Source organism: Amphiura filiformis, chromosome 10, assembly GCF_039555335.1.
Source record: "Amphiura filiformis chromosome 10, Afil_fr2py, whole genome shotgun sequence".
Taxonomy (NCBI): Eukaryota; Metazoa; Echinodermata; class Ophiuroidea; order Amphilepidida; family Amphiuridae; genus Amphiura; species Amphiura filiformis.
In genome coordinates this window covers 42,653,995-42,675,691 of record NC_092637.1, presented here as the reverse complement: position 1 = coordinate 42,675,691, position 21,697 = coordinate 42,653,995, and the positions used below count along the sequence as shown (strand labels likewise).

The following is a 21,697-nucleotide window of genomic DNA, read 5'->3' as shown; positions in this document are numbered from 1 at the left end:
ATTTATCTTACCTTTCTTGATCATGTTCTGCTTGGACTTTCATGAGTCTTTGCAGCTCCTCTAATCTCTGCTGATTGGCCTTTTCTGCGATTTCTTGCTCTTTTTCTAATCTGGTATGAAATTCACCAATCTGAAATATAATTCATCAATATTTAACAGATTCTACCATCAATGTAAAAATTTGTAAATGCATCCTAGAATGATGACAGGAATTTAATGATCGGCAGTTAAATTATATAATGGCATACTACAGTATGATAATGCAGTGACTTTGCCTTTCAGTGATCATTATATAATATCACATGGACTATGCCTCAACAAGTGCTAAAACTAGAATTACGCGGTTCGTAATTAAGGTAGCCCCCACATCAAAGGTTGGAAAATATAAAGGAAATTGATCTTGATAAATCTGCTAATAAAATGTTAGTTAAAATATGGGAATAAGGTTGCAAATACCAATACCAATTTTGAAGTTGATCGGTGATTGTGTAAAAGTTGCAGAGTGGATTAATGAAAAATGTAGACAAAATATGCAAATGAGCTCATTAATATTCATAAATATGCAAACTACATGACACAAAACTATACAGCACATCACGCCATCATATTCTATCACCGTATCCAAGTTTCTAAAAAAAAGAAAAGCGCAATGATTTATAGTGCGCTACGCACAGGCACAACGCCTTAGACGTTGATCCACAAGCCTCAGCACACTGTGCTAATACAGACTGTCACCCTCAGTCCGTCAACGTTACGGTGAGAAAATCACATTTATTTTTTATCACATCATTTTAGAGCATTCAGTGTCACTCACAACAGCGTAGTAAGTTTTCAAAACAATTTTGTTCTGAGATTGTAAATCTTAAAACATGAGGTCAACCCTGGAAGGGGCACTCGCATGTAAAGTTGGTATGGGTATGTGTGGCGGTGAAGGGTCCCTTTACAGGCTCTCCAGCAGTTCTTTAAGACCCATATGATGTGGATATTCCATACACACCAGTTCTACTTAAATTTAAGTTGACCTCCCCCCAGGTAAACTCTTCTCTTTTCCACTGACCTTTTCTTTATCAACAGCTCGTCGTTTCTGCTCAATCTCCCACTCTCTAATTCTCTGTTTCTCCAACTTTTCTTGTTTTCTAGCTTCAATTTCTGCCTCAAGTCTCTCGGCTTCCATTTTTTGTTCCCTCCACAGTTGAATCTGTCAAGAAAAAGTACACAACTATGAGCTGATATATTCTCTCATTTCCTATCCACCATAGTCCTTCATTTAACAATCAATGATCATGATTTGACCTCAAATTGTGGAATATAGACAAGTTTTTGTTCCCGAGACTTTCAAAGGCTATTCTACAGTGAACGGGTTATACCTCGCTTGCTTCATCCGACCCGAGAGGTTGCACCTTGTTGCTGCCAAAAGATTCTGATCAACGCGTCTTTGTTGAAACTCTGTTCATTTTTAAATGTGCGATTTTGAATTTTCACACATCTATAGAATTAAGGGATCTGGAATGAGCGTTTTGAGCGTTTCAACAGTATTTTTGTGGGACATGAGAGCACATCAGACATATCGAATTGCATTCTGAATACGAAGAATGTCTTTCTGATATCAAATAATTTTTGAAATTCACGATATAATACAACTTTTAAGTTGATATTTTTCACATTTTCGATATATTTAACAGTCCTCGAAGTAAATTTTATAAATCTAATGATATATTCTTAAAGTGTATGTAGCTGGGAAAAGCCGACGATCAATTGAAAATTTTGACCTTTCATATTGAAGATATGGATTTTATCCCAAAAAGACCTAATGGTGTTTTGCGGAAAAAAATCCATATCTTCAATACGAAAGGTCAAAATTTTCAATTGATCGTCGGCTTTTCATCCCACCTACATACACACTTTAAGTATAAATCATCAGATTTATAAAGTTTACTTCGATTACTGTTAAATATCAAAAATATCAATTTTTAATCATTTCCCATAAAATGTGTATTACATTGCGAATGTAATCAAAATTATTTGATATCAGAAGGACATTCTTCGTATTCAGAATGCAATTCGATATGTCTTATATGTTCTAATGTCCCACAATAAATACTGTCCAAACGTTCATACCCCATCCCTTAAAAAGAACACCCACGTTTTCATGTCCGACAAAAATTTCCACCTATACAGTACTTAAATTTAATTTCCCTCTGAATATGGACCCAGGGTACAAAACAACAAACACACAAAAAACAAACTGGTAGGCTACATACTTTCTCATAGAGCTGCTGACATATCTCTTGCTGTTTTTGGTGATTGATAAGAGACACTCGTTGGAGTTCCTCCGCCAGGAATGCGTCAGCAAACACGGCTTCCGCTTTGTTGTACAACTCTTGCTTGGATTTGGCCCATGTGTTGATCAGAGTTTTCCTATGGTTGTTATAATAACGATGACTTCTCACCCACTCTTCATGCTCAACCTGAAACAAATGTGAAGAAAAATTTTATCATCGTCATGCATGTATCTTACTAAGTGTTGAGCGGTTTGTCAAAACACATTTTTGCCGCTTGAACGGATGAATAATAACGATGACTTCTCACCCACTCTTCATGCTCAACCTGAAACAAATGTGAAGAAAAATTTTATCATCGTCATGCATGTATCTTACTAAGTGTTGAGCGGTTTGTCAAAACACATTTTTGCCACTTGAACGGATGAAGCGACTGACGATATGTGTACATCCATATCAAAACGATGCACTTGTCGGCTGCTACATGTGTCTCATTTCACATAATAACTAGGAATAAATACCAGACTCATATCAAGTGCAGCCTAAGGTGCAGGTCACTTCAAATCATCCCCAAGTCAAATTGTATAAGAAATGTTATCTGTATTCCTAAACCATGTGACTTGGGATGATTTGAAGTGACCTCCACTTCGGAGATCTGGTATTTATTCCTAGCGATTATGTGAAATGAGACACATGTAGCAGCCGACAAGTGCATCCTTTTGATATGGATGTACACATATATCTTTCGGAAAACGTCTAGCGACATGGCTAGTCAAGATTGAATGTTGGTATTTTGACCACTTGTCACGGATGTTTGATGGGATCATTTATTAGTTTTTCAAACAAAACGTCATGTACAACCAAATTTCAGGCTCAAACAGCTAAAAGTGATATCATACTTATGTATACAGATGCTTTTGTACGTGTATTCTCAACTTTAATTTCCCCTCTTTTACAAATTTATTCACTTTCAGAGTATTTTTTAATGATAAAATTGGTGGTGCTATTTAGTTACTGGAATTTACTCTTTCAAGGTTTTAAAACAAATAATACATTTTATTGTTTGATCAAATATGTTTATAAAATTTCCTTGCTGCTTGTTTCGCCCATTCCAGCTGTTTTAATGGCAGCATTAATCACCTAAACCCTTGCAAATAAAGAAATATAATTTAGGATAAATAGCGCCATCTATAGTATTCCATTTAGTTAATAATGAAGCTATATGGTCATTTTCACGGTAAAGGGTGTAACTTTGGATTTTTAACATTTTAATCCGTAGTGTTCCAATAAAGCCACAGAATTCCATGATTTTTGGCCACATAAGTCATCTAGTTAGCAGCTACCTTGGGTAGCATAATCAGCTTTGGGAGTTAACTGCGTTCAGTTTTAGCAGGCTTAAATGTACTTAATATTGCCATTTTGAAAAACTATAAAAAACAGTAACATTTTGTAAAACCCTGTGTTTTCTTCAGTTAGTTCATGGATAATTTTTCTTTTCCTGTATGTAGAGTCATATGATCAGTAAACATTGCCAGATTGGATTTAATTGTGAACGGCCCTGTATTTTTGAGAACCGGACTTCGATATTTGTCGTTTCGGAGGCTTCATTTTCCGTTAACAATTGTTAACAAACTTTGTGGGTGTAGCTTTGGTTCATAATTCTTGGTTATTTCTTCACTTCATCTTGATTTATAACAGTTGTTATCTTAACTTGAAATGGGTAACAAAAATTAGCCGATTTGCAAGCTTTTAAAATTTTTTATAAAATCTTGACTTCAAATAGCCGTTTTCCGTTAACTTTTTGAAGCCTCGAAACAAACTGTTCAGCAAGCTTGTGCAAATATAAATAAAAGAGCTCATCCAATCTATTTATCAAAATGTAGCAAAGTAGATCCTCAAGTCACATGTTTTTAAATCGTGGAGATATATATCACCGTTTGAAAATGGGACCCAATACAAACTTTCCGTTAACAATTGAAGCCTCCGAAACAAATGAAGCCTCCGAAACAACAGTAAACTTAATTATCATCTATGCATATCTAAATTGGTGTGTTTCATAATGATATCTGCATTGTAATTATTACTTGATATGTGCAGAATGTCATAAATTTTAAAAAAAATTGACATTATGGTTAATGTTTGAAAAATATACTGATACCTTAAAAAGCCTGTTTCGGAGGCTTCACATGCAAAAAACACCATACTTAACAAATGGGTGAAAAAATTAATGTGTGATAAATCTACAATATCTGCCGCATAGAATCATTGATTCAATACACACAAGAAAATAACAGCTTAGATGATCCCAACACTGTTGTTTTCAAAAAAACTACTTCTGCAATGTTTAACAATTGTTAACATGAAGCCTCCGAAACAAAAAAAATGACTTGCTGTGATAATTGAATTTTTGAAATTTCAATACTTAGAAGCAAAGCATGAAAATTGGTAATTGTGATATTTTTTACCTATTTTTTTATGTCAACTTGTAGTAGTTAGCTAAATATTTTACTTTTATGATCACCTGTGTTGTTAACTGAAGCCTCCGAAACACAAATCGCTTGAATTGCCAATTCTAAAAAATAACTCCAATTTCTGTGAAACTTGGCTGGGAGGTTCCTTTCATCAAGTAGTATTTGTACATGAAGTTAGACATTCAAATTATTTTAGGAACCCAATTAAAACTTAAAAAATATGTTTAAGGTTTGGAAATTTCCATTGTAAATGACACTTGATGTTAAAAATTTTCAAAACTGCAATTACAAACATAGCAAAACATGGTATAAAATTTAACTTATATCTGTTGACTTACTTTGGAATGGAATTTCACATGTATTCCAGCTTTCATGTCAAAATTTTCTGAGGTTATGTAAAATACATTTTTTCTTAGATTTTAACCAAAATGTTATGCAAATGTCAAATTTTTTATTAGAAATCAAAAGGTTTAAGCCTTGAAACATTATTTTACTTGAATTTAAGTTGCTTCTATGCATGATTGTAGTAAACAGAAACATATTTAAGTGGTTTGAAATTTTGACCCTAAAAATCAAAAGTTACACCCTTTACCGTGAAAATGACCATATACATAAAACAACAGTGCGACTGCTAGTACCATCTGCTCTATGGAGGCCAAAGGAGGCATTTTTGAAAATTGTTGAAATACTGTATTATAAGTATTACCCAATACAAACATTAGGCTATCATATACTGAAAACTTCAACGGTTTAGCAAAGTTTTGTAATGTCTATTTTATTATGTATTTTATTGGTTTTTTTACTGGAGTGGATGACCCAAAACAACATGGGGACACGTACAAAATACCATGCATCATACTGAGTAAAGCTATCATAGTAGTAGGCCTATTTCTTTATAGACAAAATATGATAAATATCCTATGTAGTGCTATAGACCACTTGGCATGTGACGTCATTACCCGGCAGTATGCGTGCGCATTATTACAATTTACATTGTTCTTTGCCCTGCAGTGTGCGTACGCATCATAGTCTGCTAAGGGCACATGCATTTTAAATTGCCCGTCACATTTCATACACGGCTGTTTGATGTGATCATTTATTAGTTTTTCAAGCAAAACATCACGTACAACCCAATTTTAGGCTTAAACAGCTAAAAGCGATATCATGCTAATGTGTACAGATGCTTTTGAGTCATTTTCAACTTTAAAATTTCTCCTCTTTTACTAAATTATTCACTTTTACAGCATTTTTTAAAGCTTTTCGGATATAAAATGTATCTATTTATGACAAAATTGGTGGCGCTATTTAGTTACTGACAATTACTCTTTCAAACTTTTAATACAACTAATTTCTTTTATTTTTTGATGAATTATGTTTATAGAATTTCTTTGCTGCTTGTTTCACCTATTCCATCTGTTTTAAAGGCAATATTGATCACCTACTCCTTGCAAATTAAGAAATATGATTTAGGATAAATAGCGCCATCTATAGTTTGCATTTAGTTAATAATGAAGCCAATTCTATATACATCAAACAACCGTGCATACAGTACAAGAAAGCCATTGATCAGTGTAGTGGCTCGTTCGAGCATATCGATAGACGAGTCCCTCGCCTTTGTTGATAAACAGTGATGTCAAGTGGTCTATAGATGAATGCAACGAGCCAAGTGATGGTTAGAATTTAGTCGGCCATGACTGGGTCCCCAGCGCACCAAACTGGTGTTGTAACTGCCCAATTGGGTGGATTAAAGCCACTTAAAAATCGATGAAATGTTGTATTGTCATTGTTGACAATGTTGTATTGTAATGTTGTATCATTCTATTGTCTATGTGTAACGGGTGACACGGGTGATGAATTGCAGTTTAAAATCCCCGCCAAGGACGCATCATTTCATATTTTAGGTGTGATATACCCGACCGGGACCCAGCTATGGCTGCCATTGAGGTGTAGGAATGTGTGAAATTGGATTCGTCTATAGTGACATTAAGTTGACGTCACTTAAATGTAAATTTGTGAAACAAAAAAAGCTGAAATCCGCTACGAAGCTGAAAAGCTTCAGGTCTGATTTTCTGCAAAAAATTCCACTTTTAAAGCTTTATGTCATACTTTATGGATTCCAGAAAATGTCATACAGAAAATAACCAGTTTTTACCTTCTCTCTATTTGTATGTGACCTGCTCCCACAAAATGAGCGTTAAGTCCCAAGTTGGTAGTTTCGAGACATCCTGGCAGTTTCGAGACATCCTGGTTGCTGAGCTGACGTTCTTTGTTTGCCGGGCACCTCAGACCTGTACAAGTCGGACGTATATCCTTCGTGAATGGCCCATTGTGCCCCCACTGTAAGTACATACAGACATACTATTGGCTTGAACAGGTGCGTGTGAAACAAAGAACACCAATGCAGCAGCCACGACGTCTCAAAACTACATCACTACCTGCCGATCTAACATTACCTCTGATTGGTCAATTATGTGATATCTTCACTTTAATCACCAATCAGAATGGAGCTTTGCAAATAATTCACTCCAATTTTTTTGCATGGTGAAATTATTCTAACAATGTGGCTGATTGGTCCAATTGATAATGAGAACTTCTTTTTGACCAATAGGCAGGTAGTTCTCATAGGGTTAACGCTCATTCCAGGGTAGCATAATAAGCGAGTCAACTCACCAATTCTGTTCTATTTTTATGCGGTAGCTGCCTCCTCAACCTATCCATGTACAGTGTTCTCCTATTCGGCAAGTCATGTGAATGTTGTTCTACAAGGGCTTGGAAAGTAAAGTGATCATTGGGATCCCATTCACCGGTATCAGATCTGCAAAGAAAAAATGTGTAAATGAAGTGTTTTATAGTCTATTCAGTATAAGGTGGGACATGACCCCATCCACTAACCTTTATTAATAACTCCATACTCCCTCCTTCCACAGATCATTTCCCTTCCTTCTTTCTGTAAATGATCTGTAACATTTGAAGTATGTTCTAACCACAGAGGTGAAAGAAACAGAGCGCGTGTAACCAGTCAAAGTCTCAGCATCACCCGATAATGAGGGCCGATTGTTCCATGAAATGCGACAGGCGAGACTGCTACGCAATTACCGCGTATATTCACTGTCTATCGCGTAATCCCGAAAGCATGCAACACGAAAGCACGCAGTGCTGGCGTGTTTGTTAGACACAACACGATCGAACAATCTGCCCTCATGGATATGCGAGAACTTACACCATACAATACACAGGGACTTTGACTGGTTGCACACGCTCTGTTTCTTTCTTCTCTGTGGTTCTCACGTAAGCCGGCAACATGACCCCCATTTGTGTAAGATCTGTGCATCTTAGTGTAGGTCATGTTTCAATTAATACAGGACAGACTATAGTGATTTAAAAGTACAGATGTTGCTCCAGCTCCCATAGTTACTGGGCTATTCAAGTTCAAATCCCTACACCCCCTATGGAAGACATGGCCTTAATCTCCCACACAGGGAGTGTGAATTTCAAATGGAGTCACTCATTCAGGTAACCCTATTCGAAACTCACACAACCTGCATGGAAGATTAAGGCCATGTTTGAGCCACAGAACACCATCCATATATCCTCGTATCTTACCTTCTGACAAATTCATGCCTCTTATCCAGCTCTTTCAGCATTCCTTTATACCTCCTATCCAACACAATAAACTCCTTCAAAACAGACTCCTTTAACGCATTGTGCGGACACGACAACTCCTTTGCTTCCTCCGGTATCCCCTCCACTACAAACTTTTCCGCTCCTGTAAAAATCTTGTTCAACGTGGATGAGTTCAAATCCATTTCTAATTCCCTCTGTTCTTTATTCAACACAGACATGATCCGATCCTGCTGCTGTTTCACCGAATCAATCGTGCAGCAGATTTCCGCGTGCTGGTCAAGAACTTCTCCCATCTGGTCTGTACCGACCAAGTGTCCGTTTTCGGCGAGCCATGCTTGGAGGTCTTCCTTCAGGGTCCAGATGGGATCAGCGGTTGCTTGTTGGAATTCTTGGAGTTGCGCTGCAAGTTGCAGGGTGTAGTCTTCCATGTCTAGCATGAACATGGAGATGGAAGACTCTTCTGAGGTACCTGTCAAAAGAGATTAAGAATTACATGTACATCCATATCAAAAGGAGGTTTGTCGGCTGCTACACGTGTCTCTTTTTTACATAATAGCTAGGAGTAACATCCAACTCATCTCAAATGAAAGTAATTTCAAATCATCTCCAAGTCACATGGTTTAGGCATACAGAGAACATTCCTAAACCATGTAACTTGGGGATAATTTGAAGTGACCACCACTTGAGATGAACTAGTCTTGTATTTATTCCTAGCTTTATGCAAAAACAGACACTGTAAGTGCATCCTTTTGATATGGATGTACACAATTATTATGAAGCTGTCATATCATTTGATCACCTATATCTATGTGACCAACCAACAGGACAGATCCCGACATAACCAATGCAATGAAGCAATATATCACGAGTGAGTGGTGACGTCATGCCAAACCAACCGAAAATTTGATAACATGCCCTATAAATGGCCACAATTTCTTGACTCCTCCCCAATATAGGGTTTCACATGTAGTGTGACGGTGGGTGACTCCACACTGCTAATCCACATCAATATGTGTACCTGTGATAGGGATTTGGCACTTCACTTGGCACTTACTGAGAGGTTGCGGGTTCGAATCCTGGTGGTGCCTAGTATGCTCTCGTGGAAGAATTGAGTTAGCTTGAAATTCCCCTGGACAAGGAACTTACTGCTTACTGTCTCATTGCAACCCGTACGAAACTCGGGGAGCGGATCCTGGTTGCGATGGTTATTTGTGGAAAGTGTAGGGTGTGCGCTCTTGAAGCAGCAGTGTCCCTGAATTGTTGTTAAATGGTTTATGAAATGATGTGGGGCTGTAGTAGTCAGCAACCACCTGTATAGTGTGCTGATGTTTGTGGATCAAAGTCTAGATGTTGTGCCTGTGCGTAGCGCACTATAAATAGTCCAAAACAGAAATGTTTTGTAGACTCATAACCGGAGCGATCTTACCTTTCCGATGTTGATTAAGATACTTCTTGCATCGATCCCGAGATGTGGAAAAACCAATAGTCATTTTGTCCCACATAAATGAATAAATAACAAAAAACCCGATCCCCAGGTGGACTCACCCATTTGGTGACGTCACACCAGATAATCATCCCTTATCCGACTTGGGATCCCCTACTCGGACCAAACTTGTAGGGGGTGGCCGGGGTCCGGGAATAATCAACATCGGAAAGGTAAGATCGCTCCGGTTATGAGTCTACAAAACATTTCTGTTTAGGACTATAATCAGTACACCGGACGATCTTACCGTTTCCGATGTTGATTAAGATACTTCTTGCATCAACATCTGAAAGATCGATCTAGCAAGTAACCGACGGATGGAGGTACAAGATTGGTCAGCATCTGATCAGGGATCGGGAGCGGGTAACGATGGTTTTCGCGAGGTCAGAAATATTTTCCCCCAACGGTCGGGAAAAACAAAAAAGACCATGCGATCACAGACATAAACCTCCTTACTTATTACGTTCGGTGGTTAAGAATAGAAACACTGGTTCTTACCATGCTGAGTATTCTGTATAGTCTGAAAACCTGGTACCCGTACACCACCGTATTATGATCGCCCGAACAATGTCCTGGTAAACCTCCCGCCCGTCTCTGATTACTAACGTAAGCGGAAGTATATCGTAGAGAAGGGCAAAGGTGGCTTCCGGGACACCGCCTGCTAGATCTCCTCAAGGGACAACCGAACGGTATGCCCAAGATGATGAGATTGCTTGTGTCGAGTGGGCTGTGGGACGCGAAACCTTCGCGATCGCCCGGACTCCACCAACACCTGGACCAGCCATTGCGACAGCGGCTGGACCGAAAGGCTCAGTAAGGGTGATGAAAATGTGGTCGTGAGTCCCTCGCAAGGCTTGTGTTCGGAAGAATAGTGCTGTAGCGCCCTATCGGACACCCAGCCCATCTTCGTCTTCAGGCGAACCTTGCCCAACCGGGGATGGAGAGGGGCGAATGTCGGTATGCACCGCGCCCGTTCAGTAGTCACGAGAACAGAGCGCCCGAAACAGTGTCGCTCCAGTGTTTGTGAACACGGAAGCCAACCGAGACCGTGTGCAACTCAGCACCGCCGTCCCGAAGCCAACGCCAAACCCGAAAGCCATCTTGAGAGTTACGTATATAAGAGTCGCTTTTGACGGGGGCTCAAAAGGGTGCCCCTTAAAGTAATCTAAGACTGTGTTGGGATCCCTTAGGAGGATCACTTTCCTTTTCGGCGGACACTCGTTGAACATACCGTCGAGGCGTAGACTGAGGTAACCATCGGCTTTGATAGTCGACCCGTCTCGAAACCTCGGAGAATGGAGAGGATAGCTGACTTATAGCTGGCCCCAGTGGCCCGCTGAAGTCTTGCTTGAAACTTTTCTGTCAGAAACTCCGGAACTAGTAGCACAGAGGCTCTAGCGGGAGAGCTATTTATCTCATCGCACCAAGCGTAGTATGGAGCCAGACGATGGCTATACGTACGGAGGGTAGTCTTCCGTCTAGCCCGGCGATGAGAAAAACAGCTTCTGATGAAAAGTATCCCTCCGCTGCACGTTCCTGGTAAGGGCCATGCAGCTAACTGCAGGTGCTCTAGTGATAGACTGGGTACCTCCCCTCCGGGCATCCGGAGTAGATCTGGTACCTCGGGGAGTGCCAGCGGCCTTGCCGTTAGCAGAATGACAATGCAGTCTTCCCACCCGATCTTGGCCACCACCCTCATGAGTAGTGAGATCGGAGGAATGCATAAGCTGTCATCCTCCCCAGTCTATGGACAGAGCGTCCACGGTGAATGCTTGGGGGTCCGCGACCCTTGAGCAGTACACCGGCAGTGGATGATTGCGATGAGATGCGAACAGATCTATCGAGGGGTGGTACATCCCCTTGAAGATCGTCAGAGCGACCTGCGGAGCAAGGGCCCATTCTGTTGGTCCCGACACCCTTCCTCGTGACAGATTGTGCGCGAGGATGCTGGTGACGTCCGCGATGTGTATCGCTCTCATCTTAATCTGCCTGAACTTGCACCACCCTATCAGGTGTCGTGCATGCAGGCACAATCGTGGTGGCCCGGAGTCCCCTTGTCTGTTGAGGTAGGCTACCACGGTTGTGTTGTCCGTCAGGACAACGGTATGTGATTCCACGATCATCTCCTCGTAAGCGAGGGAGGTTGATGTGAAACTCTGTCTCTATGGCCCCATAGGCCCGAGGCGGAGTCTCCGTGGATGTGGACCCCCAGCCCCGTTTTGGCGCTATGGTCGTCACTACGTGACATACCGGGGGTGCAGGAAAACCTGACACCCTGGGTCAAATTAGGCTGATGGATCCACCACCAGAGTTCCTCTCGCGCGATCTCCGACAACGGAACCGTGAGGGATATTGGGTGATGACTGGGCCTGCAAGCAGGCTAGAAGGTGCCGTTGGGTAAGCCTAACGTAGAAACGGCGGTACGGTACGAGGTCTACCATACTGGCCATTAGGCCTGCCACCTTCATCCATGCCACAGCGGGTATTGCCCGAGACTAGGCCAAGAGTCGGGCATACCGCCCCATGTTTGTCATCCGCTCGGGTGAGGGCACCGCGATCCCCTCCATGAGGGTGATCTGGGCCCCTACAAATAGTGGTGTCTGCGTCGGGACCATGCTGGACTTTTTTTGAGCTGATCAAAAAATCCAGGGTCCCGCACCCTACGGACTATCAACCCCACCAGACCCGTAGTCTCCAGTGGAGTGCGTCCGTATATGAGCCAAACGTCCAGGTAGCAACTGATGTTGACACCCCTGTGCTTCAGGTACGCTGCCACCGCTCTGACCAAGAGTGTAAACACCCTGGGAGAGAAGGACAGGCGGATGGCGGTATCAAAACTGGTAATTTTGATCCTGTACCTAGAAGCGCAGATACCTCCGATCTTGAGAGGCGATTGGCATCTATGCAGATAGGCGTCCGAGAGATATAGCGATGCTGTTCCCATACCCCTGATGGGGCAGGCTAGCACCGGCGAGAGTCCCCACCCTGAACCTCTTGGGCCTGAAGAACTTGTTCAACAGCCTGCGGTTCGGATGGGACTCCTGTCGCCGATCTTCCTTGGAGCCAATGGCTCCAAGATCACCCGCAGAACGGGGGGTAGACCGGTACAATCGCCCGCTTCGGGAGAAGCTGTGTGATCCCTGTCAGTAGTGCCCGGCGCTGGGGGCCGTCTGGCGGCACTACTGTGGACCTCTGAAATGTGCAGGCGAATGTGGGGAGACTGGGTTGCCAGCCTGTAACCCCCACTCACCACTGACCATACCCAGGCACCCAAAGAGATGGTTTCCCACCTCTGGGCGAAAGCCATAAGCGGTCGTCCACTGGGAGATCCCCCTGTGGAAAAATCCAGTGCCTGTCGGCATGGACCGTCGACCGCCGAGCCCCCAGGAATGCTCCGCCTAGCTTCCCTTGGAAGAGCGCTTGCTCTTCTTCGGGGCTTGCCAGCTGTTCCTGTGCTACCCTTGCGCCTCCCAGAAATGGGCGCTGCAGAAGTAGTGGGTTCGGGTACTGTTGATGGTGCACGGCCTGCTGAAGTCGGAGCTCCTACCCATGGTAAGGGCAGTCTCCGACTTCTTCAGAGTGCTCCCGTTGGTAGCTTCTTTGCACGGTCCTCCACCCTGCCTTTTCCATCGCGTTGAGCGATTGGAGTGGCAGGCCCCCACCCCCCGGCGCTGAGTGGACACCCTGATCTGGGGTTAGCCCCACGCCGGCTGGCCTGGTCAACAGCTGATGGTACTGCGTGGCCATCGCTAGGCGACACTTGCCACGGTGCTAGACCGTGGAAGAATACACCCTGCGGCGGGTACCACGGGGCATACCCAGTCGGCAGCTGACCCTGAAAGGATCCGCCACCAGGGTAACCCCATGGTACTGCAGTACCAGCACCGCCCCCCCCCCCCTGTTGCCACACAGACTGTGGCGACTAGGGCGCGTGCTGCGGTGCCGGTGCGGTACCAGCGTGGGTACCCGTGAGGGTTCCCAGCTGTGGACCGCTGTACCCTCGCCACACTGCGTTCCCTATTGGGGGATCAAGCTGTGTGCTGGCGTGGTACCGGCGCGGCACAGCGTGGGTACCCGTGAGGGTTCCCGGCTGTGTACCGCTGTACCCATGCCTCACTGCGTTCCCCGTAAGAGGATCAAGCCGTGTGTATGGGTACCCCGCTATACCGGCTGTCCCTTGGCTAGAGGGAACCTGCCGTGTGTGGCGGACCACTCACGGCAGCTATGGGCGGGTGCATAGCGGCTACCACTGAAGTCAAGCCGTAGCCGTGAGGATTTTTGCTAAAGGACTGGTATCCTCCTGCTACAAACCCGCTAGGGTTTTCGCTGGTGGTTACCGCTCTGCTGCCTGCTACTTTGCTCCGACGTATAGTCAGTGCTTCGCTGGCTGCTGAGCCTTTGGACGCGCTTAGCAGTCCCCAAAGGAACCGCCTGCTTGTCCGGGGACCGGAGCCCCTTAAGCAGACCTGCCATGACCCATAGGGGCTGTCACAGCAGAATCCACCGTGTCGACCTTACCAGTGCCCTTGGTAGATTTCTTCTTACGTCTTATGGCGATGGCGGAGCCTATCCCAATCGTCAAGCTGGAACTCGGAGAGTCCTAAGCAAAAAAAAGACATTTAGAAGATCGTGAGCACTCCCTGTGGGTGAAACAGAGCGGGTGTGGGTCCCACTCCGTCACCAGGGAAGGGCAAGCCCGACAGGGCCGAGGCAAAGCGAGGAGAAAGGAGGGGCACTACCCCCCCCAACACGCGACTCAAGCCCAGTAAGCAAACCTGAGCACGGAGGCTGGTCGCTAACGTTAGTGGTAAAGTAAGGACTGGCTAACTTTATTGCTAAAATGTCAGACGGGTCCCTACCAAGCTCCACCGTATGAATATCTGATTAACTCGTCTTATCGGACGGTAATGAAGACATAACGATAGAGTAATCACCCTAACATAGCAACAATAACCTAACGTACATGAAATACATGAGCATGTACAAACATCTATTGTAACTTACAGGCTGCAATGGTTGTTTTACGTGGGAAACAAAAAGAATGGCGCCAACGAGCGGCCATTTTGAATTGCTCGTGTGTCCCGTAAACAAACGGAGGCACGATATGTAGCTAAGTTTTGGATTGTTTTTGTCACTTTTTCGCCAGAAAATGTCGTCAAAACTATCCTCAGCCGAACAATACCGGTTTGGTTTTACCTAAGGTGTGAAACTACAACCGTATATCTCGCCTTGGTCGAGAAATTGATACACAGTGCTAAGAACAATCGTATAGGCACGTCTGTGTCAGTCGGAGACCAAGGAGGATAAGAGATGATTATCTGGTGTGACGTCACCAAATGGGTGAGTCCACCTGGGGATCGGGGTTTTTGTTATTTATTCATTTATGTGGGACAAAATGACTATTGGTTTTTCCGCATCTCGGGATCGATGCAAGAAGTATCTTAATCAACATCGGAAGCGGTAAGATCGTCCGTGTACTGAGTCTCACTGCGCTTTTTTTTTCTTTTTTCTTTTTTTTTTCTGCATAGTGCGTAAAAGCAACACTATCCAGTGTGCCTTTACTGCGTCCTAAAGGCATGCTTCTGTTACACATGCACTTTGGCGTTCCTGCTTTTTCCCAATATTGCAAAAAATGATGCTGTTGCTGTGCACTGTACAGCATGTTTTAACATGTTTATAGCATGGATCTACTGTATTTAAAAATACTGTAGATCCGTATCTCAGTACATTTCGATACCGATATAATTCTGGTGGATTTGTCACAGAGAAGACATCTTACACTTCCCACAATGCATTTCTTCCCTGTAAGCCTACCAATTTCTTTTCACTATCAACCCATGTTGCACTGAATAGCAAATCAATACAGGGAAGAATTGCATTATGGGAAGTGTAAGATATCTTCTCTTGATTCGCCCAATTGGATGTGACTTACCTCTCTGGATGAGGTCTTCGTGTTCGTCCTCTGCAATTTTTCTTGCCGATTCAAGTTTCCTGAGTTCTTTATCCCATACCATTTTGTGTTGTTTCAAGAGGCTGTTCTCTCGACTTGCCTTAGAAATGGCTGCTAATTTGTTCACCTGTATGAAAAGAAAAGCATTTAAAGAATAAACGATAGGAATAATTGAGAAAAAAAAAACATACAATCTTTGCATGTATCTTTGGTAGGGTGATTTTTATGAAATTTGGCCCAACAGCTTTAAGTATCAAGTTCTTCAAATACAGTGGCGTGTGCAAAGGGGGTGTCGGGAGGAACGTGCCCCTGGTTTTGTCAAAAACTCAGAGGAAATGCCCTCAATCAGGAGGTTTACAGCGAGTGAAGCGAGCCAAAAATTTGAGAACAGTCAGGGGAATCGAGGCCCATGCCCCCGACTTTTGAAAACCTGCACACGCTACTGTTCAAATAAACTAACCCTAACATAGCTAGGTACCACAAAATGCCGCAAGGATAACCACTGCGCATGCATGAATCCCAGGTGATGCCATGGCACTATCACCGCAAGTGATAAATGCTTTTTTGTCGTCTCTTCTTTAACTTCATGTAGCAAAAAGCAGCAACAACAATATACGTTTTGTCCATTGAGAGCGTTTATAGTCCCTTTTCTCAAAGCGGGCACATCTCATTTCATGACGTGACCTTTTCTAAGCCAAATCTGTCTCGTTCGAAGGAACTCACCACTTAAGTTGGTTTTTGCGGAATATCAATTTTAAACATCTTATTTACTGTAAATCAACTTAATTTCGCATGATATTTAATTTCGCGAATAGGCAAAATTCGCGAAATTAAATATCACACGAATTTAAAATAGCGTTTGAAATCATGCAGACTAGCCCACAGTGCATGAAGCTTCCAACGTCTCACACAGTTCACAATACAGCAACGATCGTGCAATGGAAGTTGTTTAGCTGCAGGAGCATCGACTCTCTGTAAAAATATTAAACTTTACTGCCCAATTTATATAGTATTTCATGTCAATATAGTATTTTTTATTGTAATATTGACAAAATTTTACCTTAGTTATTAATTTTGGTGCATATTGATGGCATATTTTATGCAAGAGTTTCTGTCCGACTGACATCGTTTGCCATAGCAAAGGCCACAGAAAAGTCACAACATGTTTGCTAGTCTTGATCCCAGATGTCAATATGATGTCTTTTATTTCCCTATTTTAATTCTGTTCTTTTTTTCCTTCCTTTTCTTTCCTCTCCATCTTTAAATTTCTTTATAACTTCTGTAGGCAAATTATAAAACATTTTCCTTTCACCAAGTAATACAATTTGTTCAAACTTTACTGCCTCACAAGCATCTGACCCCCCGACCGATCTGTACGTGCCAATTAAAGTGTCGGTAAAGTGAGACTTTGAATAAGACTACGAGCACATCCGGGCTAGCCATAGCTCACAAAACATGTGCTCAGCCGGGTGCTCAGCTCATCGAATTGATTGAACACACCACTGCGTGCCATTCTTCTTGGACTAGTGTTACTATAATAAAGAATTGATCTGCTTTCCTATTTTGTGACTATAAAATGAAGAGCCGTTTACGTTTAGGGAATTCAGAAGTACTAATGAATTTGCAACAGTGGTGTAGCTGTCAGCTGTCAACACGATCAAAACATTAAAGGTCCGTAACCCGATCGACAGCATCATCCCCGATTTTTTTCATTGTTGATGAGGTTTTGGTATCACATAATAGATACTATTTTTCTCATTACTATCCTGAAATTTGACGCTCCAAGTCGATGTATTTCGGAGAAATTATGAAACACAGCGGTTTTACAGGTTACCAGTTGTTCGCATTTTACACGACACGGGAGTTTTGGGTAGTCATAGAATGAAATCGAATAGATTCGGAAGACTTCACCCCAGTACCAATTCGCCCATAAAAATACATCAAATAGGCCCCTAATGTCAAACTATAGATGGCGCTATAATGATATAAAACAAAAAACAAAAATAAAGAAATACATAAGAGGCGAAATAAATAAGGAAACATGACCTATATTGTCAAGCATGATACGAGGAATATGAAAAAAATTATGAGAGCACCTCCCCCATTAAAAAATTAGTTAAAAAATAAAACAAAGAAAAATCATAAATATGTGAAAATGTGCATCATAATAGCTAAAAATAAAGAAATAATTAAGCGAAGTAAATACAGCATGGGCTATCTTGTCAAGAATGATAATGAGGGCAGTGATATGTAATGTTTTTTAAGATTAATCAGTATGAATAGAGGGTATAAAAGTGTACAGGGGCGAGCCGGTTTTCAGTGCCAAGGCGAACACTTCCTATTTCCACCGGGAGATGCGCTCGGCCGTTGTTTCGGGATGCCTGACCAGAATGCAATTCACGCGTATCAGTTTTTTGGCTTGCTAATATGCTAATTATTCACATTTATGCTGAAATTGTTCCCGTTTTCTCACATAGATTGATAAAGGGGACCATATTTGACATTGTATGTAAGTTTGAAGAGAATCCATATCCTAAACCGATAGGGTTACCCCCCTTTAAACATCGCAGAAAATTAATGATCAGAAGAGCAATTTTTACGATCACCAGCTAATTCATGGAATCATTATTCAGCCTTGTGATGGAATATATTTTACTATACTAGAGTAGGCCTACTCAAACCAATGAACTGCATGTTTTATAGACCCAGTACAGCATGCTCCCATTAAGGTATTTTTGTATTGGGGTGGAAATTGAAAATTAAAATGCATAAGCTTACTGACTTCAAAATTCGGAAGACTTAGATTCATGTCAAAATTTTGACAATTAAATCTCCGCGAAATTAAATCTCCGCGAAAATGCTGACAATCCCCAATTCGCGAAATAAAGTATCCGCGAAATTAAGTTGATTTACAGTATTTTCTCAAAGTCATTTTCATTGTCCTAATATTAAATATTAGCTTGCCAATGATATGATGTTGTTTTTGCAATAGACCTGCCCTTTAAGGGGTCTTTTTTGTTCCATTTTTCCCTTCCGATAGCAAAAACCCATGGGTTGGGTTTGGGTTATACCCCCTGAGCACTACCTGCCAATCCAACATTGCCTCTGATTGATCAATTACATGATATCTTTAATCACCAATCAGAATGGAGCTTTGCAAATAATTCACCTCATTTTTTATGCGTGGTGAAATTATTCGAACAATGTTGCTGATTGGTCCAATTGAAAATGAAAACTTCTTTTTAGCCAATCGGCTGGTAGTTCTCATGGGGTTAAGCCTTACCTTGATAAGTGTTCTATTAGCTGCGATCTTCTTATCCAAAGCCAGCGCTTTGAGTTTCTCATAATCAGGTGCAGCATAACGAGAGCTCCCCAAACCTTGTTTCATTCGCAGCAGAAGTTTATCTGAAAAGACAAAAACATACAAATTTATGAGTATAGTCCTATCTGATCACAGGCATAAGACTGCACTTTCCTAACAACCACGAGTCTCGCCTGCTTTCGCAGGGGCACAACACGATGGCATCATCGGGACTCAAATCCGCATCCATCCAATTATGAGTCAGATCCTGTTCCACTCATCAGCCACCATGCATGCTCACTATCTTACACTCAATCAATCACTCACTCAATCAATCAATAGATATAGAACCATCACTCAATCAAACATGTTGAGCACCAACCTGCTTCCTCTGGTCGTCCAATCTCTCTGTTGCCTACCCGCTGCTCCGACACAAACGGACGGTAATCTCGCCCTGTCATGGTACTGCAGGCCTGGATATCTGAAATAAAACATCACAATCTGACATCAGTGGTTGCTAGCTTGAATGGATTGTATGTATGTAGGCCTGCTAAAAATACACGATTTTGGAGGCCAAAAAACGCACCCCGACTTCCCAAAAAACAAAAATCTGTGATTTCCCGCCAAAAACGCAAAAATCTAAAAAAAAAAAAAAAAAAATGTGATTTTTAATTTTTTTTCGTGGATTTGGAGAGTCCCTGGACCTTACATCAAGTGCAACCAAGGGGGAATATGCCTTTGCAAGGGCTTAAATAAGACATGATATATTTATAGAAAGGGAAACATTACCTTTCTTTTGCTTTTTGTTTGATATCAATCGAAGCTTCTGTTCAAAAGTTATGGTCAAAAATGTAACTTCGTAAATTAGAATCTCTTATGTATTTCATTGTTTTTCAACCTGCGATATTTCTTATGTATTCTATTGTTTTCTCAAGCTGCGATATTTAATTTTTCCAATTTAAAAATGCATATCTCAAAAACTAATTAAGCTTTAAGTTTAAAATTTTCTTAATAATTTGCGAAAATTCAATTTCTTATTTTTCACAAAATATTAAAATAGAATAGTGTTTCTAAACTATGGAAATAATTAAAAAACAAGTGTTTCTATACATAATTGCCGATATCTCAGAAGTGAATTTTAATGACCCGACATCGCTGCGCGCAGGAGATCTCAAAAACGATATGCCCTATGGAGATATGGGATAAAAAGCGAATTAAAACATATTACACTTGTAGTTAGGCTATAAAATGAACTAAAAACTTTCCATTAGTCCCATAGGAACCCATTTGAGGGGGGTTCATTGGTCCACAGGTGGCAAAAATAATTATTTTTTTACTTTTTAGGACAATGACCCCCCCCCCCCAAAAAATAGGTCCCTATAGGACTAATGGAAAGTTTTTAGTTCACACCTTGGTCTGGGGCGGACATTTTAAAAATGAATTTAGAAGAGCAGCAACGACACCACTTGCATTACATTCCAGATGTTAAATCTACATGTGCAAAATTTGAGGAAAAATGAATGAGTCCGTTTTATTCAAGGGCCATTTGTTTATAACTGGTCTTTACATGTAGCCCTATGGAGAGAGTGCCCGTTGAGGGCGCTATAACCCCCATTTTAGGAACAAAAATGTGATTAAAAAAACAGACTGCGTGCGAATTTTTCTAAAATTTTCAGAGTATGTAGTATGAACATGTAGAAATATAATCAAGTAGTTACCCTACCTGCTCTTCTCCGAAAAAATAAAAAGTCCTATACCTCAATGATAATGAAACCTAGGTGTTCATTCTATTGTACTCAGATTCTGTTGACTCTAGTTTCAACTGATTTTTGTCAGCATATCGGTGTCGAGTTTATCACAGACTCACAGTAACTTATTAGGCTTGTGTTTTAGAGAGGCAAAAGATGCAGTCAGGGGTCCTTTTTCAGGCTCCCGGCAGTCCCTTAACACATTTGCATCATGCTCCAGTTCATTGAGCCTAAGGCCCATGAAAGTCAATTCCGAGTTTATTGTCCCTTTTTTTTCCCAGGTTGGTGAGGTGACTTTTTCATTTTCATTATTTCATCAAATTTCATTATTGACCTAAAGTGCGTGTTGATTTAAAGCCACACTCATATACATGTTATTTATAAACATGTTTTTATATGGGTAGTAGTGCCGTCGTCGGCACCGTTTTTCAATGTCGACATGTCGATAAAATTCGTATACCGACGTCGACAGTGTGTCGACATAAAAAATTCTAAAAAAAAAAAAAAAAATGTTTTTTTTTTTTTTTTTTTTTTTAATTTTCAAAAAATATTTTTGGCCAGAAAAGCAAGTTATAGGCCCAAACTGACGAGTTATTCAAGATTGGAAACCAGAGAAATATTGCTACTCAAAAAAAAAAAAAAAAAAATGCCAATTTTTTTTTACAAAGTTGGATACGTTTGTATATTTTAATTACTTTTGCTTCTATTGAACAGCTAGCAATGCATACTAATTCAATGTGTCCCTGACTGTTCAATAGAAGCAAAGGTAATCAAAATAAACAAATTTATCCAACTTTGTAAAAAAAAATTGGCATTTCTTTTTTTGTAGCAGCAATATTTC

General features: G+C 41.4%; 1 protein-coding gene across 1 annotated transcript in view; it reads right to left on the bottom strand.

The window, feature by feature from the left end:
• Positions 1-21,697, bottom strand: part of LOC140162889 (coiled-coil domain-containing protein 148-like) — a 38,221-nt gene that overhangs the window by 15,128 nt on the left and 1,396 nt on the right. The window contains exons 2-9 of the mRNA XM_072186193.1: positions 19,491-19,589; positions 19,091-19,212; positions 15,790-15,934; positions 8,354-8,843; positions 7,421-7,565; positions 2,262-2,468; positions 1,058-1,198; positions 12-130 (exon numbers count right to left, since the gene is read on the bottom strand). Coding sequence (XP_072042294.1) covers positions 12-130; positions 1,058-1,198; positions 2,262-2,468; positions 7,421-7,565; positions 8,354-8,843; positions 15,790-15,934; positions 19,091-19,212; positions 19,491-19,569 — 1,448 coding nt within the window. The 5' untranslated portion in view covers positions 19,570-19,589. The remainder of the gene's footprint in view (positions 1-11; positions 131-1,057; positions 1,199-2,261; positions 2,469-7,420; positions 7,566-8,353; positions 8,844-15,789; positions 15,935-19,090; positions 19,213-19,490; positions 19,590-21,697) is intronic.